General features: G+C 39.3%; 1 protein-coding gene across 1 annotated transcript; it reads right to left on the bottom strand.

Moving 5' to 3' along the window:
* Window positions 1-10,133: 10,133 nt before the first annotated feature.
* On the bottom strand, window positions 10,134-21,284 carry LOC145496244 (uncharacterized). The gene is made up of 4 exons (XM_081475940.1): window positions 20,640-21,284; window positions 16,156-16,230; window positions 14,626-14,859; window positions 10,134-12,359 (listed from the first exon to the last, which is right to left on the bottom strand). The coding sequence occupies exons 1-4, from the start codon at window positions 20,781-20,783 to the stop codon at window positions 12,144-12,146; spliced, it is 669 nt and encodes a 222-aa protein (XP_081332066.1). The 5' UTR covers window positions 20,784-21,284; the 3' UTR covers window positions 10,134-12,143.
* Between the last annotated feature and the right edge of the window lie 6,151 nt (window positions 21,285-27,435).

Below are 27,435 nucleotides of genomic sequence, written 5' to 3'. Positions count from 1 at the left end.
GTCATCGTCTATTTCTAGAATTTGATTGACACAAACAGCTGAATCATTGGTGCTTGTACAAACACAGACGTATTTCCGGCTGTCGTTTTAATTGTCTTCCCCGGAAGTAACAATTAAGTGCCAGGCGGAAATACGTCTGCGTTCATTGTGCTAAGCACGTACAGTACTTTGTGTCAGTACTTTAATAAATGCAAATTTTTCAATTATTCTACTCGTCTGTAGGTAGCAATAAAATTTCGCAGCAAAGGCACTCAACATGTTATATACTGTATTCAGTATAAATCTATTAGCGTCCTATCACGAATGCCGTTCTCTGATTGGCTACGCTACTCACTATTTGTTTTATATAATAACGAAACAAACTACTACAGATAAAGCCTTTTTTATTTCAAAATCTTTCAACATAACTCGAAAGCCGGCCTTTGCCCGCTTTGGCGAACACGAAAAAAGCCATTTGACGTAATCTATTATCTATACAAATTGAACCAATCTCATTGGTTGCTGTGCGTAGCAAAGAATTGTGATTGGTCCAGGAAAATCACGCCACTGTCAAAGTTGACTCGAGCGACACTTCTCATGGAATGAAAACTTACAGCGAAAGCAGAATTGAACTGCGAAATCTACAAATCTTAAAGAAAATGCTGGCTAAGTCAAGTCAGTTTTTGTCATCAGAGCAGCCCTGTGAGCCGAAAAGCTTGGATGTTGCCTCGAATATTGCAGAACTTGAAAAACTACGCTCGGAAAACTTGCAGCTGCGGTCAACCTAGAGGCCATTCGATTCGAGTTTTGAACGAAAGGAACGTTAGTGATGGTGGAAATTTGTGTCCTCTGTGGTTGGTGATTCTCAAATCAGTTTGAAATAGTGTCGGAGATACCTTTTAGCTGCAATGCAGTTGGCCGTGAGCTGTAGTGAGCTATACTTTGCTCGCTGCTGTGCCCTGATACGGACTGGAACATTCGCATCGGAAAGCAAGGTTATGTGTTTTTTTAACTGATTTTAAGAAGTAGTTTTGATGTTTCATTCCAGACAATCTCTGTGTCAACAATTATTTTGAGACTGAGAAAACTTCAATGTTTTAAATAAATTAATCTCATTAACATTTTGTTTATTGGGTTTGTTAAATTCGAGATAAAGCAATGGTTCTCGGCTTACCAAGACTAATTCTGTGTTTGGTTTAGTCTCGCTCGACTGCCGACTGAGACTGCTCGAGTATTTTTTCTGAGTCATTTTCTACAACAGAAACGGCTTTATCTTTCTTCTTCCTGCTATACTATGCTTCTGGTACCTGTTCAATGCCTGGACAAGACTTTCTTGTACCTTATCTTTTGCCCAGTCATGTAAAACATTATCTAAATTCTCAAAACTTTCTGCCATTTTAAAACACAGAGGGAAAAACTTTGTAATGATGACGTCAATCGTGCGTCTGTCCTCTAATAGATCATAGGCGAGAGCCAATCAAAATGCGAGAATAACTTGGGTTATTATATAATCTGTGATACATAGTGTGTAGCATAGCAGTGAGCCTAGTGACCACCCGGACGATCACACTATACGAACTATTGAGCCCTTGTTAACAAAACGACGGCCGCTTCTTGGCTTTTTCGAAGTGTCTGTGAAGACGATTTAGATATAGTTTAGAACGACTAGTAGATTTATACTAAAACAATTAGACTATTATTTCGCTCTCGATTTCTATGCGTGATAGTTCACGCGATGGAAATCTCGAGCTCATAATCTAATTGTTTAATAGAACGATATTTCGCAGTTAATAAAATTTCATTAACGGCGTAGTAATCATTCACAGTAATAGAATATTCGTAGTAGTAGTCACTCACAGTAATAGAACAGAGGAAATGTTTCGCAGTTAGTGAAATTTTATAACTGCGAAGTAATCACTCATAATAATAAAACAAAGGACATATTTCGCAGTTAGTGAAGTTTCATTAACGTCGAAGTACTTACACACAATAATAGATGAGAGGAAATATTTCGCAGTTAGTGTTGTCAAGGGGGCAGGAGGAAACAATCACGCATCACGCAGCATTTTTCGATAAATCAAGCACCGCGGAGAAATTTTTCCACCAATCACGCGTCACGTAAAAAAAGTAAGTCGCCCATTTTACCTTCTCGACCCTAAAAGTGTTTGCGTCAGTACTTTGACAAATGCAAATTTTGCAATTATTCTACTCGGCTGTAGATAGCAATAAAATTTCGCAGCAAAGGCACTCGACATATTATATTTATCATATAGACTCGAGTGTTTTACTGGAAAATACACCAATCGCAAAATTCATACGAAACCACATCTGGGACTCGAGTGGCGTATTTTCCATATCCTCACTAGTGAAGATATCGATGATTCCCTGACGTCAGGTTTGTCTCTTACAGTGTTCCTAAATTCGTTGATGTATCATCAAAACATCTTCGGGTCTTCCTCGAAAGTCCTCGGCAATCTTCGGTAATGTTCGGAACTTTTCGGAAAATGTTCGGCAACATTCTTGTAACCTCAGGACAAGTTTTCGAGAATCTTCGGAAATTTTCGGAAAATGGTCGGAAATCTTAAGAAAATATGTCTATATAAGTATAGGTAATCATACGGTTTCGAGTTCAATTTGGAATTAATTTGCACGAGTGAGTTTTTCAAAAAGCTGAAATTGCACGAGCCGCTTCGCTTAAAAACTCACAAGTGCTAATTAGTTCCAAATTGAACGAGAAAAACCGTATGATTACTTAACTTGTTAATAATATAAACATGAAAAAAATTCGCGCGGAGGAAATGCCGGAACATCTCTCTTGAAGCCATTTTTTCTCATCGTCATCATTTTACGTGATATCATTGGCTCAGAAAATTTCCTATTGTCTTTCAGCCAATCATAATCCAGAATTACGATGTGTAATTTGCACTGGTGTTACACTTTTTGCACTGGTGTTATACTTTTTGCACTGGTGTTACACTTGAACTTCACTGCTCTCAGCTAATCAGAATCGAGTAATTTTTTTCATGTATATCATTATAAAAAGAACATTACACGTTAGCTCGAAGATATGAATTTTATGTTCGAGTGGCAAGAACAATATCTCACGAGTGAACTGCGCTCAGTTGTGAAATATTGTTCTTGTCGCTCGAACGTAAAATTCATATCTTCTCGCTACCGTGTAACATCCTCTATAGAACGATATCTCGCAGTTAATAAAACGGCGCTAGTGATCATATCTGCCGATTCAACCACACGAGCGGAGCGAGCTAGGCGGGGTGGGATTTTTCCCTCTCCAGACCACTCTCGGTTATCTTCGCCCGCCTGTTTCCTCCGGTGGGATACTCCTTTATATGGGCTATATAGGTATGTGCGATCCCCACACGCTATCTAAAGGAACTGCTTGGTGTAATCCTAACAGAGAACTCATTTGAATTCAATGGAAAAATTATCTCCAAACCCATGGTGTCGGAATGGGCACAAAGACAACAGTGTCTTTTGTAAACATATTCATGGCGGAGATCGAAACAAATTTAATTCAACAAAACAATACCAAGCCAAGAGAATGGAAACGTTACTTTGATGACGCTTTGGGACTGTAAAAGAAATGAAGTGGATCGTTTCATTGAACAAGCTAACACATTCCACCCAACAATAAAATTCATGGCCGAAATATCAGAGAACGAAATAACTTTTCTTGATACAGTGGTGTTCAAAGGGGAGAGATTCACAGAAAAATCAATCCTGGACATCAAAACGCACTACAAGCCGACCGAAACCTTTCAAAATACCCATTTTACCTCGTGCCACCCTCCGGGGGGAAAAGAGGCTTTAGCAAAGGCGAAGCAATAAGACTGCTCAGAACAAACTCTTCAAACATTTGAAGAGTGCCTTGCAAACTTCAAACGACGCCTCGAAGCACGTGGGTATCCGAAGAAATATATAGAAAGGTCTCTGTCAGAGGTCATCTTTGATTCAAGACAATCGGCTCTTAAACCGCAAAAACAAAAACGGCAGAGAGACTATTGCATTTTGTCACTACATTCCACCCTGCAGTAAAGAAACTTAACAAAATCGTGATGGAAAACTGGAGTAGATAGATAGATAGATAGATAACCTTTATTTTAAAACGATGAGTATTAAAGCTACATGAGCTTGTGGGGTCGTTTGTAATTAGCTAATCGCTGAGTAACTAAAAACTAAAAACTAGGGGTATTTTCAGAAAAAACGTTTCATAGAAAGTCAGCTTCATAGAAAGTCAGTTTCATAGAAAATCAGCCTCCGCTGAAAACATTTTTCAAAAAGCCTCTGATGATATCTTACAAAAGAGGTAAATCTCTAAAAGACATGCTTGTAAGAGCAAAACTATATTTTGAAAGCTTTTGATAATGCGACGCAACCACAAAAACCACATTGGGAGTCTGTGCAGGCCTGTCTCTGTTTTTTCCTTTCTAGGTATGGTAGGGTTTTTCAGCCGTTTTGGTCATAAATAGAATATAGATTTTGGCCATTTTGGTTATAAATTGGGTATGGTTTTTGCACTCTAAGTCTTGAATTGGGTATGTTTCTTAGAAAAAGCTACTTTTTCATCATTATTAATATAAGACCGTCGACAAAAGCCTTTCACAACTTATGCTTAGGCCAACTGTGTCAGCCGCAACGGTCATCATAATAGGCTATCAAATTTTTGGTCTGGTCATAAAAGGGTGGCAAAAAACCCAGATTTTGGTCATAAAGAGGGTAAGGGTTTTGGGAAGTGGTCCCCACACCCCCACCCAACATTTCTGGAGGTACCCCCGCCCCTCCACCGGGTCTGACACAGGCAGAATTTTAATATATGTATACAAAATAATACAATAAAGAAACAATGAAACCGAAATTGAACAAGATCTTAAGCTTACTTAGGACCGGCCTCAAGGAGAGGAAGATAGTGGAAACCATCAAATTCACTTGCCAAGAAAAAAAAAATGCTACGCGCTTAATTTTTCCATATGCTAAATTAACACGACCCCACTCTCTGGCTTTGTCTTCCCGGGTTTTCTGCATCATTTTTTTTTTACCTCGCCGACGGTACTGTGGTGACCGATACATCATCACAGTCATAAATACCTCTACCAGCTTTCATCTACGTGTGAGCAAAAGCCGATAGGCAAAAAACAACACATTTACGAAAGAAAAACACAGGAAACCAAAATGGCCGACTTGAATCTTCGAGGTGCTCGACATACTCGTACCTGGGTTCTCCATTTATCGGGCAAAAATTTACGCCTTTCTAGTCCCCTCCCCCCCCCCCCCTCCCCCTTCCCCTTGTCAAAAAACCTTCCTGAAGACGACTAAAGAAAAATGCTTAGTAGGGAAGGTAGCATAAAATTGTTTAATCCAGGTGTAATTAATGAATTAATCAGAATCTACTGAGTGAGTAGGCGGAGCGAGTGCCATTCGACTGCCTTCTAAGCTCATGGATGACGTCAGCCATGAGCAATAAAATAGAGGAAATATTTCGCAGATAGTGAAGTTTCATTAACGGCGAAGTAATCACACACATAATAATAAAATAGAGAAAATATTCTTCGTGGGAAGGTTGAAACATAATAACGCCACGAAGTGTTCCCTTTCTATAGTAATTGGGGGATAATTTACAGTTATTAATTTTTTATTATGAATGGTGAAGTAGCTAGCTATAGTGCTCCCATGTGGAGTATAGGTCGCAGTTATTGAAGTTGTATCTACAGCGAATTCGCCCCGAAGAAAGAGAGCCAAGAAAATCCGCTGGTTATTGTGTTTCCTCAAACGGAGATGTTGAATGCTTCAAATCTACTACAGAAACATACAAAACAACTATGAGCAGCTTTATCAAACAACCTGAACCGGACCATAACCAGTCTTTCAGTGAAACTGGTCTATGCATGCAGACTAACAAATTTAATACTTTTCTGGTACTTCACTACAAGGTATACGTTTTTTTTTGTTTTTTTTTTTGCTTTTTTTCAGAGATGTTAAGATAAACGTTAATACCAAAAAACCAAAAAAGTCGTTTCAGGGTACTCGTCTGCAAAATGTATGCTCCAGGGCCAAGTTTTCAGAGCGATGAGCTCTAACATACAGATTAACTACCGCTTAGAACGTATTGGTTTTGTTCGCAGTTAACCTTGGATTAGTATAAGGAATACTGCAAAGGTCAGCCAAACAACGTGAGAGTCGTGAAGTACAATATTTCGGGTGGCCAACAACAGCCTTCTTCAGGTTTATTTAAAGAACGCGAGTTTACATGGTTGATATATATATGTAAAGAGCGGAAGTGGTTATTTTCCGTGTGATTACAAGAAAGGATATGTTATGACACCCCAGTGGTGTATAACTGGACAACTCGGCCCAGAGGTGTCGCTTTTATCAATGACAAAATGTCATTGGTCCGACTTAAAGCTTGTTTTAAAACCTCGCGATCTTAAGTCCATTGAGTTTGGTTTTATCTGCACGATTTTTTTTTGCACGAATGTCTGATTATTCTAGCGTCTTTGCCGTTTAGAGTTTTTATTCAGTCCACATCATCTGTAAATTGAACAAGATACCCGTTCAGGTTATCGTAATCCAAAACCATGCCCTTTATCCAACCAAGATAATTAACAATTCATCCAACATTCTCTTTGTACTCTATTTTAGTATTTCCCAGTTTTAGGTGGAAATATTCGGTCAGGTCACGCGTTTAGACCGATCGCGCGCGAGCGAAAATATTTGATGGATTATAAAATAAAAATATACTGATAAAGTGTTTTTGCGCAGTTTTACTAAATTTCTGTAGGTAAAAATAACTTAAATTCGTTCGTCGATGATGAAGTCTGGCTCTGGGAACAAGGTTTAATCTAGCCAGTGCTGAGCGCAGTGAAAAAAAAGAAACAGTTGTTTGCAGTCCGCAGGTTAATTTTCCGCCATATTCTACCGACACTGCAGTCACCGAGGACAATGTCAAACAGAGACTGAATTCATATTCAAAACCAATGCGCTTGGAGAAAGTTCATATTGAAGGTAAATCAGAAATGAGTCAATCTTTCACTTTGCCGCAATTAACCGAACAAAAAACAGCTCTGTCGTTCGATTTTATGAACACAGATCGTTTCTTAGTAATATGTGATAAATTTCGCTGTAAAGAAAACCTATATCTGATATCTCAATGTTCATATAGCAGGAATCTCGCCGATGCATCAATGAGCTAAAGAGCATAACAAAGGTGAAATTGAAAATTTATCACCTTCACACCTCTAAACAATGTCGAATTACTTTAAATATTATATTAGACAGCGATATAGAACATTTCAAAACATTTTACTGTCGACCACAGACAAACTCACCCACACTCCGATCCCAATCCCATTGAAACCCCAATAACCTGTCTGAAAATATCCCACGACATGGTCTGCGATGCCAAAACAGAACAGATGAAACCCGACAATGATGTGCACGATGGCAAGAATCCTCGCCATGTTGGCAGTATAGATCTTTAAGTCGTCTAAGTTTGGTATTTTGCTTTAGACTGTGTCCCCTTTCTCCCAGGCCACATGGTTTGACACTTATACAGTTTTATTATTATTTATCTCCTGCTGAGGTGTCCGCCATTCTTAATTAATCAACTTGGACATCACCTATTTATAAGATTTGATTGACACAAGCAGCCAGAAATATGTCTGCGTTCACAAGCTTTACTTTTTACCAAATACGTCCGTGCCGGCGTCCAGTGTCGAGCTCAGTGAAAAAGTAGTTGTTTGACAAGCGTATGTACCGTAACGAAATTGAAAATTGGATAATTGTTTCAAGGCTGGTTGCATAAATTATAACTCCGTCAAATAAAAGCGAGGTCGCCTCTCTGCCCCCTTACACCATCCCAACCGGCCTGGGCCAGGTATGTTATGGTTTGCCGGCTCCCACTACGGGAAATTTGTCCGCAAACCCCTACCCGGGTATTGGCTTGGTATCTGTTGGTAAAGTGCTGGCGAAACCATTTCGAAATATCCCTACTATTCCTATTACCAGCACTCCACCTTGTGAATTCCATCTAAGCAGTGTCACTGTGAACTTTGTACAAAATGCCCTTAGATCTCTAAAAACGAATAAAACTGTTGGCCTCGACAAACTAAGTGCTCGCCTACTAAAGGATGCCTCCGATGTCATCACACCAGTTCTAACTAAACTAATAAATAAATCTTTTGCGGATGGAGAATTTCCTAAAGTATGGAAGTCAGCTAAAGTCTCTGCTTTATTCAAAGGTGGAGATAAATCACAGAAGGATATCTACCGACCGATATCAATCTTACCTTCTATGAGCAAGATTATAGAGAGATCAGCGCACGTTCAGCTTTGTACCTACTTAGAACAGAACGAACTGTTATCACAATCACAGTTTGGTTTCCGCCAGAAGCGCTCAACATCTACCGCCCTAATTTAATTTACAGATCAAATCCCAGCGAGCATGGACAAGGGGTGTGTAACGGGAGCAGTGTTTTTGGATTTACGTAAGGCTTTTAATATTGTTGATCACTTGATCCTTGTTAATAAGCTCAAGAGTCTAGGAGTGGCTGGAAAAAGCTTGGCGTGGTTCCGCTCATATCACTCTGGTCGATTCCAACAAACGATCTGTAATGATGCATTCTCACCCCCAGCTAAAATCACTATGGGGGTACCTCAGGGCAGTATTCTTGGGCCACTGCTTTTCTTAGTGTACATAAACGGTATTCAATCTGTCTTACAACACTCAAAGATGACTATGTTCGCTGATGATATGTCGTTTTATTGCCATGACAGCTGCCCAAATGACTTGCAATCTAAACTGAATGCGGACTTGGCAGCGATTGCATCCTGGCTCAATGACAACAAGTTGACATTAAATGTTGCAAAGTCGACGTTCATGATCATTGGTAGCAACTCCAAACTAAGTCACTTTAACGATATAGATCTTATGGCCAACAGTCAACTGGAGAAAGTAACAAAATTCAAGTACCTTGGTGTAATTATAAACCAGCACCTAACCTGGCATGATCATATTGATCAAATTCAAAGTCTTGAAAAGGCTGGGGGTTTTACGGAGAATAAAACATCTGCTTCCTGCCTATGCCAGAAAAATTTAAGTCACGACAATGGTCATCCCAATACTTGAATATGCCAGTATTGTTTGGGTCGATAAGAATAACAAAGTCCTGGTGGATTCAATCCAAGTTCTCTGAAGTAGCGCTGCTAAATTGGTCCTAGATAGGTCGCCGTATTCGTCTTCATCCGAAGCACTTTCAGGTCTAAACTGGATGAACCTGTCTGCCAGAAGGCAAATGCAACGTTGCATCCATATGTATAATTTAGTCAATGACAACAGTAGAAATGACATCATTGTACGAGGACAAGACTATCCTACTTATAACACCCGCTCTAAGGAAATCATTCGAACTACAAAATCTGTTACCAACTGGGGACTTCTTAGATCCTTTAACAGTGTTGTAGCTGACTGAAATGACCTGTCGCCAACAACAAAAAAATTATCTGTAAGAGACTTTAAGAATGTCCTGCGCAAAACATGAATGTAAATATTAGGTATATAAGCTAAATAGTTGTATTAACCAGTAGTAGTAGTAGTAGTAGTGGTGGTAATGGTAGTACAAAAAATGGACCCCTCCTTCTGACCCCCTGCTGGACCCCATCTGGACCCTTTTTTGGACCCCATCTGGCCCCATAATTTAACCTAATCTTACCTCAATGCCTTGCGGATTCACCGAGCTGTATAATGATTTGAAAATTCTAGACTCATTGAGTGGCAACTGCCATTCGTAATCGGCCGTTTAGTAGCACAAAATTGTCTTTTTCTGTCCATACTAATTCTTGTGCTTGAGTTCCGGCAAAGGTAATTGACGGCCATCTTGTTTGGAACACGCGTCACAACTACCCGATGTTGAAAGTAGTAATCTGTGTTAATGTCCTATTTTATTATTATTATTATTATTATTATTATTATTATTATTACTATTACTATTACTACTACTACTACTATTACTATTACTGTTATTATTATTATCATTATTATTATTATCATTATTATTATTATTATGTTTTTCCGCTTATTCGTCAACATGAACCTATATCTACATCGGTTAGCGATTTTAAATCAATTTTATTACGCCGGAATAGGCCTCGATTTGCACTGAAATAACGGATAAATCTAAAATGTCTCCATTTTCAAGGTCGAAGAAAATTGGTCATAAAAATAAGTCATTTTCTACCCCTTATTTATTACTTAATATACTGACACGTGCAAAATGCGAGCAATTTAATGTCAACTGAATAATCGTGCCTCCTGAAGAGAAAATCATGCAACATTTCTTTTTCAACTGCCGGCTGGTTAGTCTTGCTGTAAAAGTACAAGACAAACGTGGTCAAGTTTTGAGACAGACAATTTTTTTGGTAAGTTAATGGTGTCCCCAATTTGCCGAGGAGGGTGAACTGCAGGTGAAATTAGCACAACAGGTACCAAGCCCTTTCTTACTTATATTGAGGATAGCACACAACAGTAATAACTGAAAAACCAGTGGCCCTCAAAAGCGCACGCGCTTGACCTAAGACATGCCGAGAAGTTGCGATATGAATTGCGGGGCATTACGGATTTCCACAGTCCGAACGTCCTCAACTGCGAATTATCACGTTACGGCTATCGCGTAGATTTGTTAGAGGTGACCCATTTTCGCCGACCATAATATGGCGAAAGAAACTTACCATTGAATTAATGCGTAAGATAATAGCGGAAGAACACAAAGATTCCAAATTTGGAAAATATCGCCACAATAAAGAACGAAGATTGTTGTTGTTGTATGACTAGAACAGTTAACAGATATCAATTCTCGCATTAATATTCCCCAGGTATGATTACAGGTGGAGTAGGAAGTCAGGCAGTTAGATAAGTCGGCTGCTACGGCGTAGGTATGTAGGTAAGTAGGTAGGTGCGGGAGTAGGTGGGTAGGTACAAGCAGGTAGGTAGGTCTGTAAGTAGGAACACTAATACAATGTTGGTAGGTTGATAGGCTGACTGACAGGTAGATAGGCAAGATGACAGGCTGATGAGAAGGTTGGAATTTTTAAACTAAACAACCTACTAAACAACCTACCAACAAACGTTCGCGGAATAAAATAGAAACATTTTGTCATCCTTTTAAGACTTTTAATTGCTAAAAAACATTTGTGATTTTGTAAATACCAATCATTAGGTTTTAACCTGTTCAAGTAGCCTCGCCATAAATAGATATGACAGATTTCAAAACACTGTATTGGTTGTATCGCAGGAACTAGCAAAGAAAATGTATAAAATTTAAACCGATAATTTCTCCTTGATAATAGACCAATTTCGATATATTGAAATTCAGCCTAAAACAATAGACCTCAGCACGAGACTCTAGGGAATAACTACAGAGTTTGTGGGGTTTATTCCGTCCACACTAATCGTTCACGAAAACGAAGCATTTCGAAAACGGTCTTCAAATCGGAGAAATTTGAAAACCCCGGCTTTGAGTTTTAGTGTGGACGGAAAACATCTTAAAAACGAAGCTTTTCGAAAACGATGACGTTACGATAATTATGATATTCCCCTGCTCCAGTTTTTCTCAACCACAAATCCAAAATGATCGGTTGTTGTTGCATTTTCAAATTTCTCTGCATAGTGTGGACGGAAAACATTTCATGCGTTTTAAGTGTGAAATTCCTCCGCTGTAGTGTGGACGAGGCCTGAATGATGGCTACTGATAACAAAAAACAGCAAATTAGAACAGAAGCTCTTTTCCAACACCCGTTTGTTTGAGGACATAGCTTGCTAATAAATCACAATTAAAATGAGAAAAACACAGTAAAGAAGCATGTTTTATTTGCTTCTAATTTCAAACTCTTGGACTTAGGCAATAGTCCCTCCTTTCGCGAGCTCCTTGCCCCCAGGATTTCGCGCGGCCATTTTTTTCTCGCGGTTTTCTTTCGCGTCACGCACGACTGACTAAGCGAAAGAGGGACTACTCGTAGTCTAGATGCAAGTAGGCGTTCTGATCTTGTTTAGAGGAACGTATAGTTCGATCCGTGCATGAGTTCGCGTTAGAACTCACAATTTGTGCAGCTTATAATAGCTTCTGGTAGACAAGACCATGACACTTTAAAACTGCTTAAACATACGTTCTCCGTTCATTGCGTACTGCCTCTTCATAGGACGGAGGCATGTCAACCTGCACAGTTTGGGAACCTGAGGCAACGGCTTCATACGCAGGAGCTGAATTATCCAACGCCGTAGAATCAGAATGCTGAACTATGTGAGGTTGGTTATCCCGTGCCCTTCGGGAGACAGTTTGGAGTGCACCAATGCCAACGCCTGCATCAGACGCCTGTATCATGACGTAATCAGAATTAGGAAACTTACTATAACAACATCTTTGACAAAATTCTCGTTTCTGATTGGTTCTTCGAGCACTTTTTTGTCACGTAATTGGCGAGCGATCAAGTAAGCCTGCAATTTATGGTTGGTCACGAATAAATGACCAACCATATGCGAAATAAATGCCCAAATATACGCGTCCTACAAAAACCCATGTATATACGTCTGCTAGAATGCGCGTATATGCCTTTTGACAGAATGGCTGTTCGTGTATGTTAGCGATGAAAATTACTTTAACTAGAAATCGTCAACATGGCGGCAGTGATAAAATGCCTTGTCTTGGTCTATCTGCTATCTAATGTTTGTTACTGCAGCTCTCCAGTGACTAAACTTCTAGAAACAGTAGTAGTTTTCATTGCTATCATACACGAACAGCCATTCTGTCAAAAGGCACTTTTTGTGTTGGCATAATATTTATACAACGTAATTCGCATGACCCGCATATACACGCATTTTATACACGCATTTTATACACACGCGTATATATGGGTCTTTGCAGGACGCGTATATTTGGACATTTATTTGCGTATCCCAGCGCTCGAGTTTACGCAAATATGTGGCCCATTAAAACTGCGTCTATACGCGATCTAAATGGTCGTATATAGGGGTTTAAAGCCCATACGTAACGCATGTTAACAAGTATAGGGGGCAGAGAAACCTGCTAATACCCTGTCGTAATTTTGAAACAAACGGAAAAAAAATCTGCACCAAGTATAAACGTCCCAAGAAGGTGTAGCTGATCCCAGTATCCATAGGAATATTTCTACTCACTTCCCTTGGATATCAAGCAAGTCTTATAAGGAAAACCACCTGTCCCCGACATAACAGCCAAGATCTATGATTTGCCTCAGATAACAGTGGAATGACCTCACCATGGACTAAAACCCAGGCTGCTTGCGCCAAGAACAATATGCTCTGATTGGCTAAGACTAGGGCATTATTTAGCTCTTATTAACCGAGCAGGAGGTTTGTATTGGAAAATCTTGGCCGCTTTCGTGAGTACAGACCGAACGCAGTGAGTTTTTGTACACACGACCGATGTCAAGATTCTCGATCGCATACAGACCGACTAAGCTCGGTTAGTAAGATGTCTATTATATGGCAAACAAGAAAGATTTAATTCGTTTAAAGTAACTAGTATGTAATAGCTGATATTTTGCTTGCGAACGGCGATGAACTGAACTGAAATATGCCAAAGTTTGCTCATCCTCTTTACTTTTTTTCTCACCAAGTTTTTTTGGCACTTCCATAATTTATAGAGAAGAAAATAGAAGAAAAAAGGCTATATATTTGTATTTTAGTGTGCAATTTTTCACCGTAAAATGAGACCGGTCTCGATGCCGGTCTAGATGGACAATCTTGACAGCGCTCAATATCGATTTCAGCCAATCAAATTCGTGAATTCGGTAGTTCCCAGTCTTAGTGAGACACAGCTATATAATAACATTCCCTAATGCTCACGGGCCGATTACGGACCTGCAAAAAAACAACAACAAAACAAAAACAAACAAGCAAAAAGCCATAAAATAAACTACTAATTAACCTCGAACGTTCGGTCTTTGCGTGAAAATCTCAAACCTCGACCTTGCTGTATTGGCCTTGCTATCGTTCGGTCAATACGGCAAGGTCTCGGTTTGAGATTTTCCCGTAGAGACCTCACTCTAGGTTAATAAGTAGTTATTATTATATGGCTGTGTCTCACAAGGACTGGGAACTACCGAATTCGCGAATTTGATTGGCTGAAATCGATATTGACCGCGGTCTAGATTTTCCCATCTAGACCGGCATCTGTAGACCGGTTTCATTTTGCATTGAAAAAGTAGCAAACTAAAATACAAAAATGTTCACCATTTTCTTTTATTTTCTTCTCAATCATTTATGGAAGTGCCAAAAAGCCTGATGACAAAAAAAAAGAAGTAAAGAGGACGCGCAAATTTTGGCAGGTTTAAGTTAAGCTCATCGCCGTGCGCAAACAAAATGCCAGCAAACCAGTACATTAAACGAATTAAAGTTTTCTTCTTTGCCATATAATAAACATCTCATTAACCGAGCTAAGTCGGTCTGTATGGGAGAATCTTGACCTCGGTCGTGTGTACAGACCTCACTGCGTTCGGTCTGTACTCACGACCTCGGTCAAGATTCTCCCATACAGACCTCCTGCTCAGCTAATAAGAGCTAATTAATGCTAAGGGTTAACATAGCACTGAAAGCCTCACCTGGAATGGTGGAATGCTATCGCAACATGTACAAAGCTTACACCAGAGGTAACAGGTTACCCAGATCCCAATGAGAAACACAACAACGCATGTAAGTATGCCAATTCCACAGAAGACCCCTCCTATTCCAATATGTGTCTCGTTTTCACTCTCTCCATATACACAGTACCCGATGCTCCAGATTAAGCTAATTCCAGCAAACAAAGCAGATATGAAGGAGCCACACGAGAAAATCTGGGAGGTAAACAAGAGACACATATTGTGAGCTGAAAATGAGCCTTTTGTAAAGACCACAGCCACAGTACTAAAGAGAACTTCAATTCATGTAGACTACTTTTCCAGTTAAACATGAAAGCGAAAACAGTCGAACCTCTTCATAGCGGAAACCTTGGGAACAGAAGCAAGTGGCCGTTGTGGAGAGGTTGTCGTTATGGGGAGATAGGGGGTGTAACATGACACCTGTCTTTTTTTGGTGTTCTCTTTTGTTTTGTTTTCGGAGGTGTTTCAGAAAATGCTTATTTTAGCATATATAAATCAGCATGTATCAATAAGACAAAAACTTAACAGAAACAGAGACCAACAACTCGCGGTACGGATCAGGTTGGTTGACCTTTCTGACAAAAAATGGGGTGTATTTACTTCGACTTTCATTGGGTTCCCTGCGTTTTTTGTAATTGTATAGATTGATTACTTTGGTTTTGGAGTTAGGATACTCAACACTAAATTACCACAGTAAAAATAAGGCATCCTTTCGATAGACGATGCAATCAGCGTTACCATAGTGATTGCAAAAGGTGGATGTGTCCTACTACAGCTGATAAATATCATTAACGAACATTACTTAATCCCTCTCAGATTTTCACAGGTCTTCCATATTGCAGTATCGTACTTCAACTCTTGGGGGTATTATCAACGAAGCAGCAAAGAGATATAGCAAGTTTCAAAAATGGCATGTTCAGATCATATGTGAGGCACTTTATCAGTTTTAAATAGTCAGTGGGTACTCCCAGAACAATCGGGTGGGGGTGAGCGGTCCACTTTCGAAAACTTGCCTTATTTAAGACCAAAATCTGTGATTTTCCCTACCCTTTTTATTACCTGACCAAAAAATTGATACCCTATTAAAGACCTGATACTTAAATCAATGTCCTGGTTCAGACCTGTCTTAGAACTAGTTTCCTAATTCAGACCGATGTTAAAGGCGTTGTAAAGGCTTGTTTTGATGGTGTTATCGATAATGATGAATCTCTTGTGAAAATGTAGTTTCTTCTAAACAGCATACCAACTTCAAGACCATAGTGCAAAAACTATACCCTATTTGAGACCAGAATGGACAAAATCGATACAGTAGTTGGGCCCAAAACGGCTAAAATCCCATGCCCTGTATAGTCACTGCACATACCTGTTCAGTCAATATAAGGGAGTACCCCCTTCACCCCCCACCCCCCGCCCCACCTTGGATTAAAAACCAAGCTCATCAGAACCATTAAAAGCAGTTGCAACCCACTATCTTCCTGGATTATCACTTACATTTACACAAACGCCTTTATCGAATGATGATTCTTGGCGAGCCGCTTTGATACCCACTCCTCCTGTGCAGCAAGTCTGAAATGGAACGATGCTGTTACAAGCTGTTACACGCAAGGCAACTTATAGGGGAGGCTCCTACCCAGACGCTCTTTGCGTGACGAGCTTGAAGAGCATCTGAGTGGGAGACTACTTATAAGATGCCTTCAAAAACGCAATGGGTAGTAGCGAATAAAGGGGCTAATAGTGATGGTTAGCCTGAATACAGTCTCGCAGAACGTCCTTGGTTACATGGTTGTCTGCATATCTCTTTAATTCTGGATTATGAGCTTCGTCTTCGCTGCAGCTGTGTGGGTGCGCCCATCCCGATCAGTCTGAAGCTTCAAAAGCCGAGCTGTAATGGTACATGCCCTTCTTTAAGTTTCCTCAGGAATTTCATTTGATTTAATTATCAAGTAGTGATTACAGGTATTCCTTTAGAGAAGCTTAGAGAAACAAGAAAACGTCGCAATTCTGTTGACGAACTATAGCAAGTGCAACCTAATCAACTAGTCTACGACCCTGAGTTTTCTAGGAGCGAATAGCCAACGAGGCGTAGCCGAGTTGACAATCGTTCCTGGAAAACAAGGGTAACAAAAATTGTTTTAGTAAACACTCTAAAGGATTACAGCACAAAACCAGCGATGTTGTGTATTTTTAAGAACAGCGTACGCGCGATCGCTGTCTATCAGCGAATATAAACGATACCTACCTACCTACCTACCCACTTACTTATTTATTAATTTAAAACTAGGAAAGCCGGGCGAAAGCCGACTATAGGTTTACCCTCTTATTCCCTGTCAAAGCTCAGTCACGTGCAATGGGCAATACCGCAGACACGTAATAAAGGCTCCATCTTTCCACGAAAGAATGATGTCGAATATGTTAGAAAATGAGCTATCAATGAACAGGAAATGTGAACAGAGCGTTAATACAGACGACAGAAGAACATTTACGAACGTTTTAGGTGCTGATAAAGACAAGGTGCCTCGTGATCAAACTCAAGGGAACGACAATAAAGATGCCATGTTGGACTGCAAAAGTGGCTTTCATCAGAGTGAAGATAAACGTAATTTTCATATTGATGTGACCTCTGTTATGATTATTACATTTGTTGTTTTTTCGCTCAAAAACAAAGTACATTATCAGCTGTTACTTCTGTATTTGTGTCATTGGTTTTGTCGCTTTTGTGTGTATATTATATTCGCATGTTGTGCAGAATGTTTGTGTGGTATCAAGCAACGTGGTGTCAGGTGAATGTGCTGTATTGGGCAAAGCAGCGCTATATATACAACAGAAGCGTGACGAATCAGCGTTATGTGTACAACAACATCATGTTGGAAAGGAAATAAAATATGCGGAATAATTCAGGTCTCTTTATGCGATGTTTGTTAATTGTATCATTAACAATCGTGAGTACCACGTGCGAAGACGATTCGATCGTTAGCCCAGCAGAATGCTTGTTAAAAAACAAACAAACAAACAAACAAACAAAAAAAACACAATAAGAAAAAAAAAAAAAACAGAAAAAGAAAAAAACTAGACAAGCTTTCACCTAAAAACAGCAAAAAAAAGTGTGCAGGTGAATTCTTAAAAACATTCCTGTGTCGTATCGCTACATAAATTCGGTATTGCAACAGCTCTCTTAAGCTTGTAATTCTATTTGTCGTCACTGCAACAGCTGTTATCGTTTTGGGGCTAGGCGCATTGTTTCTGTTGTTTGTCCTATTGTCCTCTCAAAGGGTTTCAAGCCATTCGTGTGAGGCCTTACGAGAGCGACAACATGACCCATGATTTGCAGACTTAGCTTAGAACAAGGAGCGATTATGACAGTATCAAGCTAATACAAAAGATGAGAAAGAAGTAACATTCTACACGGTTAACACTGCATCCAAAATCGTTGAGTTGTAGAGAGTCTTTGGGCAAATATCTGTCTTTGTGTAGCTGTAATACATCATTAAGTGTGTACAAGAATGAGTGCCACACAGGTCATTGTGCTTCACTGAATCTGTGTAATGGCATTGAAACAAATCCAGGGTCTCGTATACATAGTATTGATCCTACTCTAACAATCAAGGCACCATATAGTCAAGATGATATTATGTATTTTGGTGAAAATGCTGGAAAACAATGTGTTGCTATGAGTTTGAGTGCTTTGACTTAGGAATACATAGCTGTAATGACCTGGTACAAATTATGGAGATGGTAATCAATTGTATTCAACACTGTCACGATGTACTGGGCAGATATATTTCTAAAATGCAAACAGAATTACCGTCAATGACTGCTGTGTTTGAGAAAAAGTACCAGCTTAAGTATAATGAAAGCTACACTGGTAATCTACTAATTGTAATTGTAAGTCAATAATTGAGGGGTACCAGTGCAGTAATCTATGTCTGTTTTTTTTAATCACTCATGTCACAAAATTAATCGTCATTTATTTTGACAATAGAATGCATTGGTGTCTGTATCTATCATACTAATAACAGGAGTTATAAGACGTTTGATTCTCATGCAAGAGATGAATATTAGAAGCCATCCCTCAGGTACATGTGTACTATTAGAAGTACCATCCATTAGTATGGTATTTCCAGACTATATACTTACTCGGTGACAATTAGGAACTCAGAGGAGTGCAGATTAGTACATATGAAATAACAGCAGTGAACAGTGTAAGAGAAGAAGACAACTGTTCTTGTAAGCAGTGCTGTGCTGTAGGGCTTTATGCAGTGTGTTACTCAGTCGCAAAGTCTTATGTGTACTTAGTACTATTAAATACCAAACGTCACAGTGACCCCAATCTCCCCTAACACATAAGCGACGTCACAACTCAAATCAACTTCAGTATGATTACCGTGGCCTCTATCGCTCAGTTCCAATAAGTAATGAGGCCCAGAAGGCCGAAGCAGTTCTGTTCAGTTAGATATAGCTCGCTGGCATACAAAGCTCTGCTTTCATGTCCAGTTTGAGCACTCTACTGGGATAAGTCGTTACTGCTGCAATTGCGCATGCTCACTAGCTCGCTAGTTTGAGCACTCTGGTAATGGCTTGGATACTACCACATGTGTAGTATTTGGGGCGGCTTTTTAAACTTGGCCTCCATCCTAGTCTTCAGCAATGCACTAATGAGACCCAGAAGGCCGAAACAGTACTGTCTGCAGTTAGTTATATATATAACCGAATTCGCAAAAACATGCCCGCAGTGACTCAAAGACAGTCCTAGCGGCCAGAAGTCCTCTGACCACCCCCCCGGCTAGGAGATTGGCCAATCACGCATGCACTTGGCATGGACCACTCCAGCAGAGTGTCATGTCAACACAGAAGCCTCAAACAAGGTCAAACAACTGAGTAAAATACCCAGAAACACAGTCAACATCAAGCTTATTTAACACTGAAAACTCAAATTCTAGCTAGTTGGAGGTGTCGGTAAAAGACACCCTCCCCTCCGCCCTGCTTTTGACAGCTGGTCCCCAGCAAGCCACCAGCAGATAGGCCAGGCATTGGGCCATGTGCCCAGCCTAGCCTTGACGGAGCCCCCCCCCCCCCCCCCCCCCTGGGTTTAAGGTCGCTGGCTTAGCCTGGATTCGGGCGAAGCCCGAATCCAGGCGAAAACCTAGCGGGCATGTTTTTGCGAATTCGCTTATATATATATGCTCTAGTTTACCTATTGAGCACTTAAGTAGCTGATGAAATCTTCAATTCATTATATTATTACATACATACATATATATATATATATATATATATATATATATATATATATATGTATATGTATAGTTTAGTGTACGATGTGGTGAAGAGACAAACTCTTGACTGTTCTGGATGAGTTTAGTGAACGACGTTTCGGCCGTTCGGCCTTCGTCAGGTTAAAAATTAAAAACTAAAAAGCTATTTACAATCAAGGTCAAATAAAGGACTATGGGTGACATGTGAATACATATTTGCCTTTGATTGTTTAATCCTTTTCACTTTGTAATTTAGACCTTTGTTGTATTACGTAACCTCAATCTTATTATTTCTGCTTTGTATATAAGTCGGTGTTTCTGTAAATCGCAACCATTGTAAATACCTTTTTAGTTTTTAATTTTTAACCTGAAGAAGGCCGAACGGCCGAAACGTCGTTTATTAAACTCATCCAGAACAGTCAAGAGTTTGTCTCTTCGCTTACAGTTTCAAGATCTTTCTTTGAGACTCGCATCTATTAGCATGTACATATCACACACGCTATTTTTAAAACCGCTGCGCACCGCAAATGATCAACACTCGTAGCAGCACGTCTAGCTACAGCCCGACTTACGATCTTAAATCGTCTTCTTTGAGATTGAAATGCACTGTAGTTCTTCAAACATCACACTAAGCCGGTATTTGAGAGCCCTGCATTCCCAGGCAGTGTTAGTGATTAGGTTTTACTCAGTTTTACTCGAACAACCAGCTAACTTCTTACTCACCCATATGCCCAATGCAATTCCGAAATTAATGACGTAAAAAGAAGCAGAAAATTGTACAGCTAAGTCTACGATGCCAAAGACAAAGAGAGCAAGCCCTAAAATGGTCTGTAAGATGGCAAGAACCCTCGACGTGCGATCCGACATGTTTATTCGGAGAGAAGATGCCTAGGTCACTGTTTATCAGGTCAAGAAAATAAAAGAGGGAGGGGAGGGTAAGGCTGGAATTACCATTACAAAGACATCTGTCAATCAATATTACGAAAGTCAGATAATATACCTCAGAAGGCCAATGCGATATATAAACGAAATATACAACTTATATTTAATGATTTATCTCGATTTTAAAAGCAGAATATGTTCAACAAAGGAATCAGTAGTCCAGTTTTGGTCTCCCTCTGTCACGCAACGGTGCGCTCTTGGGAGAGAGGGTGTCTTTCTCTCGAGAGCGTAGCGTTACGGATCGCAAGAAGACGATTGACCAAGAAAACTAGAATGAGGAGTCCCACATAAGTCTTTTCCACCAAAAAATAGGAATCCGCATACATGAAGTAGTAGACTGAGGTTACGCACCAGTCGAGATACAAGGAACGGTTCTATTCCTAAGCCAAAATATACCAAGATGTAGGACTAAAAATAAACCTACCTCGCGCACTTCGGGTGTGTGTTTCCTTATTCCTCGCGAGGTTTCTAGGCTGATTTATGGCGGATTCAATGTATCTTTGTTCGCGATTACATTATTCCATTTTTTCAGGGCGGTAGCCAGTTTTTGTCAGAGCTCAATTCCCCCGGGGAAGATGGGCGTCAGGAGCCCAGACATTTTCGATGTAGTTAAGCAAAGTCTCAAGAGTTCAACCTGTATGCTAATTTATCAAGAACGCTTTGGTCAACAGTTCGGCTATGTATCTGTGCGGCCACGTGTTGCAGACAAAGTACCTGTCTTAAATCCGGCTGTGAAATACTGCTTGAGTGATCTAAAAATTGCGCCAATTAGGGAGACTGGGGGAGATTATCAAAACTTTATGTCATAGGAGTCTACGCAGAAAAACACATTTTGAGGACGCTGAAACAAGTTACAAGACCAATCTACTAAAGCAAGTTGTAATTTGATTTAATTTGAAAAGTTCGCTGAATAAAACATCTACATTGGTATCATTTTAACATTTTTTAAGTGCTAAAAGTTCTTGAAGTCGCACACGGTGATAACTTAAACACCACCTAAATCATTTCAAGGTACTTTAACCTAATAAGCGTGACAGAATAACGAGTTGCTTTTACCACAGGGACAGGTATTTGTTAAGTAATGCTGAAAATATGTAAAATAGACTATATCCATAATCCTTATCCTCCTCATTCTGTTTCACTATGTCATACAGTAAATTAGATAACAATCTCTTAAGAGTCCCTGTCCATAAAAATGGAAAATAACTCGGCAAGGGTCGAAAATTCGATTTCGCTCATATTTTCATGGTAGATAGGCTAGGGCATGACAAAAACTACTGGATAGTTTTTTTTGGCAAAATATACTTTCATTTCAAAGAAATATGCAAATTACCAAATTCTGTTAAAATCGTCATTTGACGCACCATTTTATTAAACAAGTTTGAGAGCCTCGCATGCAAAACCACATCATTCTTCCGTCTTTAAAACACTCAAATGTTTTTGTGCAATGTTTAAATGTGTACCGGGTTGATTTTAGGGAATGTGGCGTTGTCTTTTTGGGTGCAAAATAATTAAATTTCAAAGACATGTATTTCATTGACTTAAAAGTACTTCGTGAATATAATTAATTTTCACTATGTGCGAAACCTTCAAATGGATTAAGCTTCTGGTGGTTGAATCGCAGAAGGATGGTCTACAAATTCCCGTGAAAATTTCTTTGGGCAAATGATTGTGAACGACGCGAGAGCTTTTCAAAGTACGTTAAAAATGCAAATATTTGACCATTCCCTCGTCAAATTTCAATTTACGGGCTAGACGTATATTTTAGCATGCGCTACATGACTTGACCTATGTTAAGCTGAAATAGACACAGAGCTGATAATTTCGAAATGGTCTAACCTCATTTGCTGTAAAGGGCAGGTTCAAAGCCGATTTGACGTGTTTCTCTCACCATTCGTCGCACATCAAGCAGAAGTTTGCTTTTGTTTACATAAGGTCAACGTCCGATGTACATCGCCTACTGTCAACCTATTATTGGTCGAATACCATGAATCTGTGACCCTCTTTCGACACATATGAACACCACTGCATCTAAGTCAAAAACGGCTAAGTCATTTGTAGATAGTTGCTTGCTTTGCACTACACCAAAATATTACGTTTGATCATCATGGTTTGATGGCTTGAATCCTTGCTTGCAGCGGTTCCTCGTTCGTCACGCAATGCTGTCATCCCATTTTAGAGGGTAGGGGTAGTACATTTTCTATCCTGATACGTAAGGCTCCGTAAGGCTTGGAATCACTGGGAGCACACAATCGTGTTGAGTAGGAAGAGATTAAATTGAGAAATGAAAAGAATGAATAGTTTATCATTGCCCCTGTTGTTATCTTTTACTCGACCACCGCTACCTACATGCCCTGCGTAATACTGTGACGCTAAACTCATACCTAGGTCTTTTCGCACTGTACAATTATTTTTGGTTTACATGTTATACAGTGGGCTACCCTCGGGGATGACCGCTTAATGGGACTAGCCGCTTAAATAGACGTTAGTATACCTTGAATATTTAATTTTTCACTATCGGGTTATAAATTTTTTGGTGAACATGGAGTCAATTCAAGACAATCATGATAGACTTGTGTTTGAATTATCACTCGTCATGCACCTTCAATTTCAAACTCTTATCTGCCATCGCCATTTCCAAAACAAAGTTTTTAAATTTTGGGTGGCCGCTTAATAGGGGTAAAGACAATAATGAAACCCTTATCGGAACGACCAAATGATGGCCGCGGAGGTAACCGGTCAATAGGTGTTTTATTTACAATATTTTACTGACAATAATTTTGGACTGTATTGACAACAGTCCTCTATTTTCTGTTACAAACATAGCAATGCCTCGCCACTAAGCAAACAAAATACGCCAAATAAAATGGCATAGCCAGGGCTATTTACTCAGATAATTACTAATTAAATTTGGTCTGTTTTTCTCACGAATTAGATAGTTGTGATTTCCTATTTTTATTTCAGCTAGTTCTTGCTTCATTGATCTAAAATTTGTTTATGGCGATTTTTTTTTAAATTCTAGTGAGTACAGGCACTAGCTTTATCAGCTGTTGTCTGAAACATCAGAGCGTACAACAAACGTGATTTGGACCGAGACCACGTACGCTATAGAATACGATTATATAAATATACGCATATTATTATATATATGAACAAACAGGTGAACAATGATTAAACTGTTTCACTTATCCTGAGAGTACTCTATACAAAATAGATCAAAATGTGCAGCATATGCCGTGACAGCATTGCGTGACGAACAAATAACGGCTGTAAGATTATGCTGCGCCGACACGCTTATCAGCAATGATCAGCAATCGATCAGACGTAATATTTTGGCGCAGTGCAAAGCAAGCAACTATCTACACATGACTCAGCCGTTTTTGACTTAGATGCAGTGATGTTCATATGAGCAGAAAGATGGTCACAGATCCATGGTATTCGACCAATAATAGGTTGACAGTAGGCGATGTACATCGGACGTTGACCTTATGTAAACAAAAGCAAACTTCTGCATTATGTACGACGAATGGTCAGAGATCGCCTAGAAACATGTCAAATCGGCTTTGGACCTGCCTTTTACAACAAATAAGGTTAGAACATTTCGAAATTATCAGCTCTGTGTCTATTTCAACTTATTATAGGTTAAGTCATGTGGCGCATGCTAAAATATACGTCTAGCCCGTAAATTGAAATTTGACGACGGATGGTCAAATATTTGCATTTTTGACCTACTTTGAAAAGCTCTCGCGTCGTTCACAATCATTTGCCCAAAGAAATTTTTACAGGAATCTGTAGACCATCCTTCTGCGATTCAACCACCAGAAGCTTAATCCATTTGAAGGTTTCGCACATAGTGAAAATTAATTATATTCACGAAGTACTTTTAAGTCAATGAAATACATGTCTTCGAAATTTAATTATTTTGCACGCAAAAAGACAACGCCACATTCCCTAAAATCAACCCAGTACACATTTAAACATTGCACAAAAACATTTGAGTGTTTTAAAGACGGAAGAATGATGTGGTTTTGCATGCGAGGCTCTCAAACTTGTTTAATAAAATGGTGCGTCAAATGACGATTTTAACAGAATTTGGTAATTTGCATATTTCTTTGAAATGAAAGGATATTTTGCCAAAAAAAATATCCAGCAGTTTTTGTCATGCCCTAGCCTATCTACCATAACAATATGAGCGAAATCGAATTTTCGACCCTTGCCGCGAAATTAAGAATTTGTCTGATTTTTACAGGCAGGCACCTTAATAGACCAACCTCAATATATTAAAATTCTAACTTAGCTCCGAGGTTTAGGGGAATAAAACAAAAGAAATCGCATCGAGGATGAGGGATTAATAATTAATTTGTGTGGAAAATAAAAAAGATAATACATTAATAAATAAATAAATAATTTCTTTTGTTCAGATTCCTCTTAACCTCGAAGTCGAGTTAGAATTTTTACTATACCTAAATTGGGCTGTTACATTCGTTACTTTTATAAACCTTAATTATTATCTAATTAAACATGTAATATGCAAGCGATTTACGAAATTAGTCATTCCGTCATTGCAAGTAAATGATGGCTACTGATAAAAAAGTGCAACGACAAACAAACAAAAAACAGCAAATCAACACAGATTGTAAAGTTTTTTTTTTATAATTCTGGTTTATAATCATTGGAAGGCTTAGCTTGTTATTAAATAACAGGACAAGTGGGAAAAATCCTTACGAATACTTTGAAAATCTAAAACAGAGGAAAGAAACAAACTCGTAATTATTTGCATCTAGCAAATCAGTACAGAATTTTTTTTTTGTTCCAATTCCTTTTTATTTAAAGTCATAGCTTAGTGATAAATTACGAGTTTTACCGGCGACCTTTCGCTCGATAAATAGACCCAAATTCATCCAAAATGATCCAAAGGACAATCAACAATTACATAGCTGGCAAAATTACAGATTCTTTAATCTCCTCAGTAGGATAGAACCGTAAAACTAGAAAGCAAATACATGACGAAATTCCATGAGAAACTGAACCGTTCGCGAGTACATGTGCAAGCCAAAATACAAGAAAATCTTACAACAATACAATAAATCAGAGCGAAAATGAGTTACAAATACCTTTGTCCAGCGACGAAGGGCAATGAACTGGTCTTAAATCTTAAAGGATCCAAGAAAAAAATGATCTATTTTGTCACAAACGAGCAAGATAACTTCGATTGCCTTACATCTGGCGTTAGCAAGCACACGTGTTTTTGTCGAGCGCGCGCTAAGAACCTTGGGAATTTACCCAAGCGTCTTCTCGGCTTAACGTTAGTTACAACGAGACAAATGAGAAAAATAAATGCGACTTCTTTACAATTTAAAACAGTGGAAAGAAGTACAATTTATTTGCTTCCATGTTTCTTTGGACTATAATTAGTTATTGTTCTGTCTTTATATAGATGCATGAGCAACAAGACCGATCTTGCGGGAGTTTTACGAAGTAAAATTTCAATTAGTACAAATAAAATAGGCGTTCTGATATTGTTTAAAAGAAATTTTAGTTCGATCTTTGTTCGCGTTAGGAACTATAGTTTACCCAGTTTAGTTTAGCGCTCGTGAAAACAGAGCTATATCTCTTCCAGTAGACCAGATGTTTAAACTCTTCTAAAGCGCTTAAACATAAGTTTTCCATTCACCGTGTGCTGCCTCTTCATGGGACGAATGCATGTCAACCTGCAACGTTTCGTAACCTGAGGCTACGGCTGCATACGGAGGAGGTTGATTATCTATTTCTCTAGAATCTGGAAGCAGGACTGTCAGAGGATGGTTGTCCTGTGCCCTTGGAGTGACAGTTTGGAGTGCATCGATGCTACCAACCGCTTGTATTGGAACGGCCACCGGAATACCAATGGAAGCCTGTATCATGACGTAACCAACATTAGATAGTAATAAACATAGCTATAAGAAAATTCTCGATTCCGATTGGTTCTCCGTACACCTTTTTACAGTCACGTATATAATTGGCGCACCACCACCTGTTCAGTCGCGAATTTTCGCGGTTAGATATCTGTAATGGAGCACGTCAATTTGCACATTAATTACGTACACTTCAGTTGATTTTTGCTCGCTTTTTGCTGCTTTTCGTAAAACCGATGTTTGCATTAGGACCATTGAACAGACACCCTAATTGCCCCTGGGTTCCCGAGGATGATCGGATGTTGTTTACTAAAAGGGGCAAGTCCTCTTGAAGGATGTGATCGGAGAAACAACCCACTGCAAGAGATACAGTAGTTAAATGGAGCAAAAGAAGTGGTGAGCATAGCCATTTAAAACCGTTGACTCAGATTATGGATGAGGTAGGCGTACTGTGAGTCGGAGGGAGACTAAACAGAGCAGAACTTCCTTATGATGCCGTCCATTTAATGATTCTACCCAAGAAACATCACATCACCGGACTGATTGTGGCAGAATTGCACCATCGTCATCATCGAGAAATCGCGGACAACCAGCAGTGTAATAATGGCACCATCCCCGAAGTCAAGACTGGGAATGCCGATGTGAGCGTTTGCCAAGTGCGCACGGTGTCGATTATGCTGAAC

Source organism: Orbicella franksi, chromosome 8 (assembly GCF_964199315.1).
Source record: "Orbicella franksi chromosome 8, jaOrbFran1.1, whole genome shotgun sequence".
NCBI classification, from domain to species: Eukaryota; Metazoa; Cnidaria; class Anthozoa; order Scleractinia; family Merulinidae; genus Orbicella; species Orbicella franksi.
The sequence above is the reverse complement of the archived record's forward strand: the minus strand, read 5'-3'. Positions and strand labels throughout refer to the sequence as shown.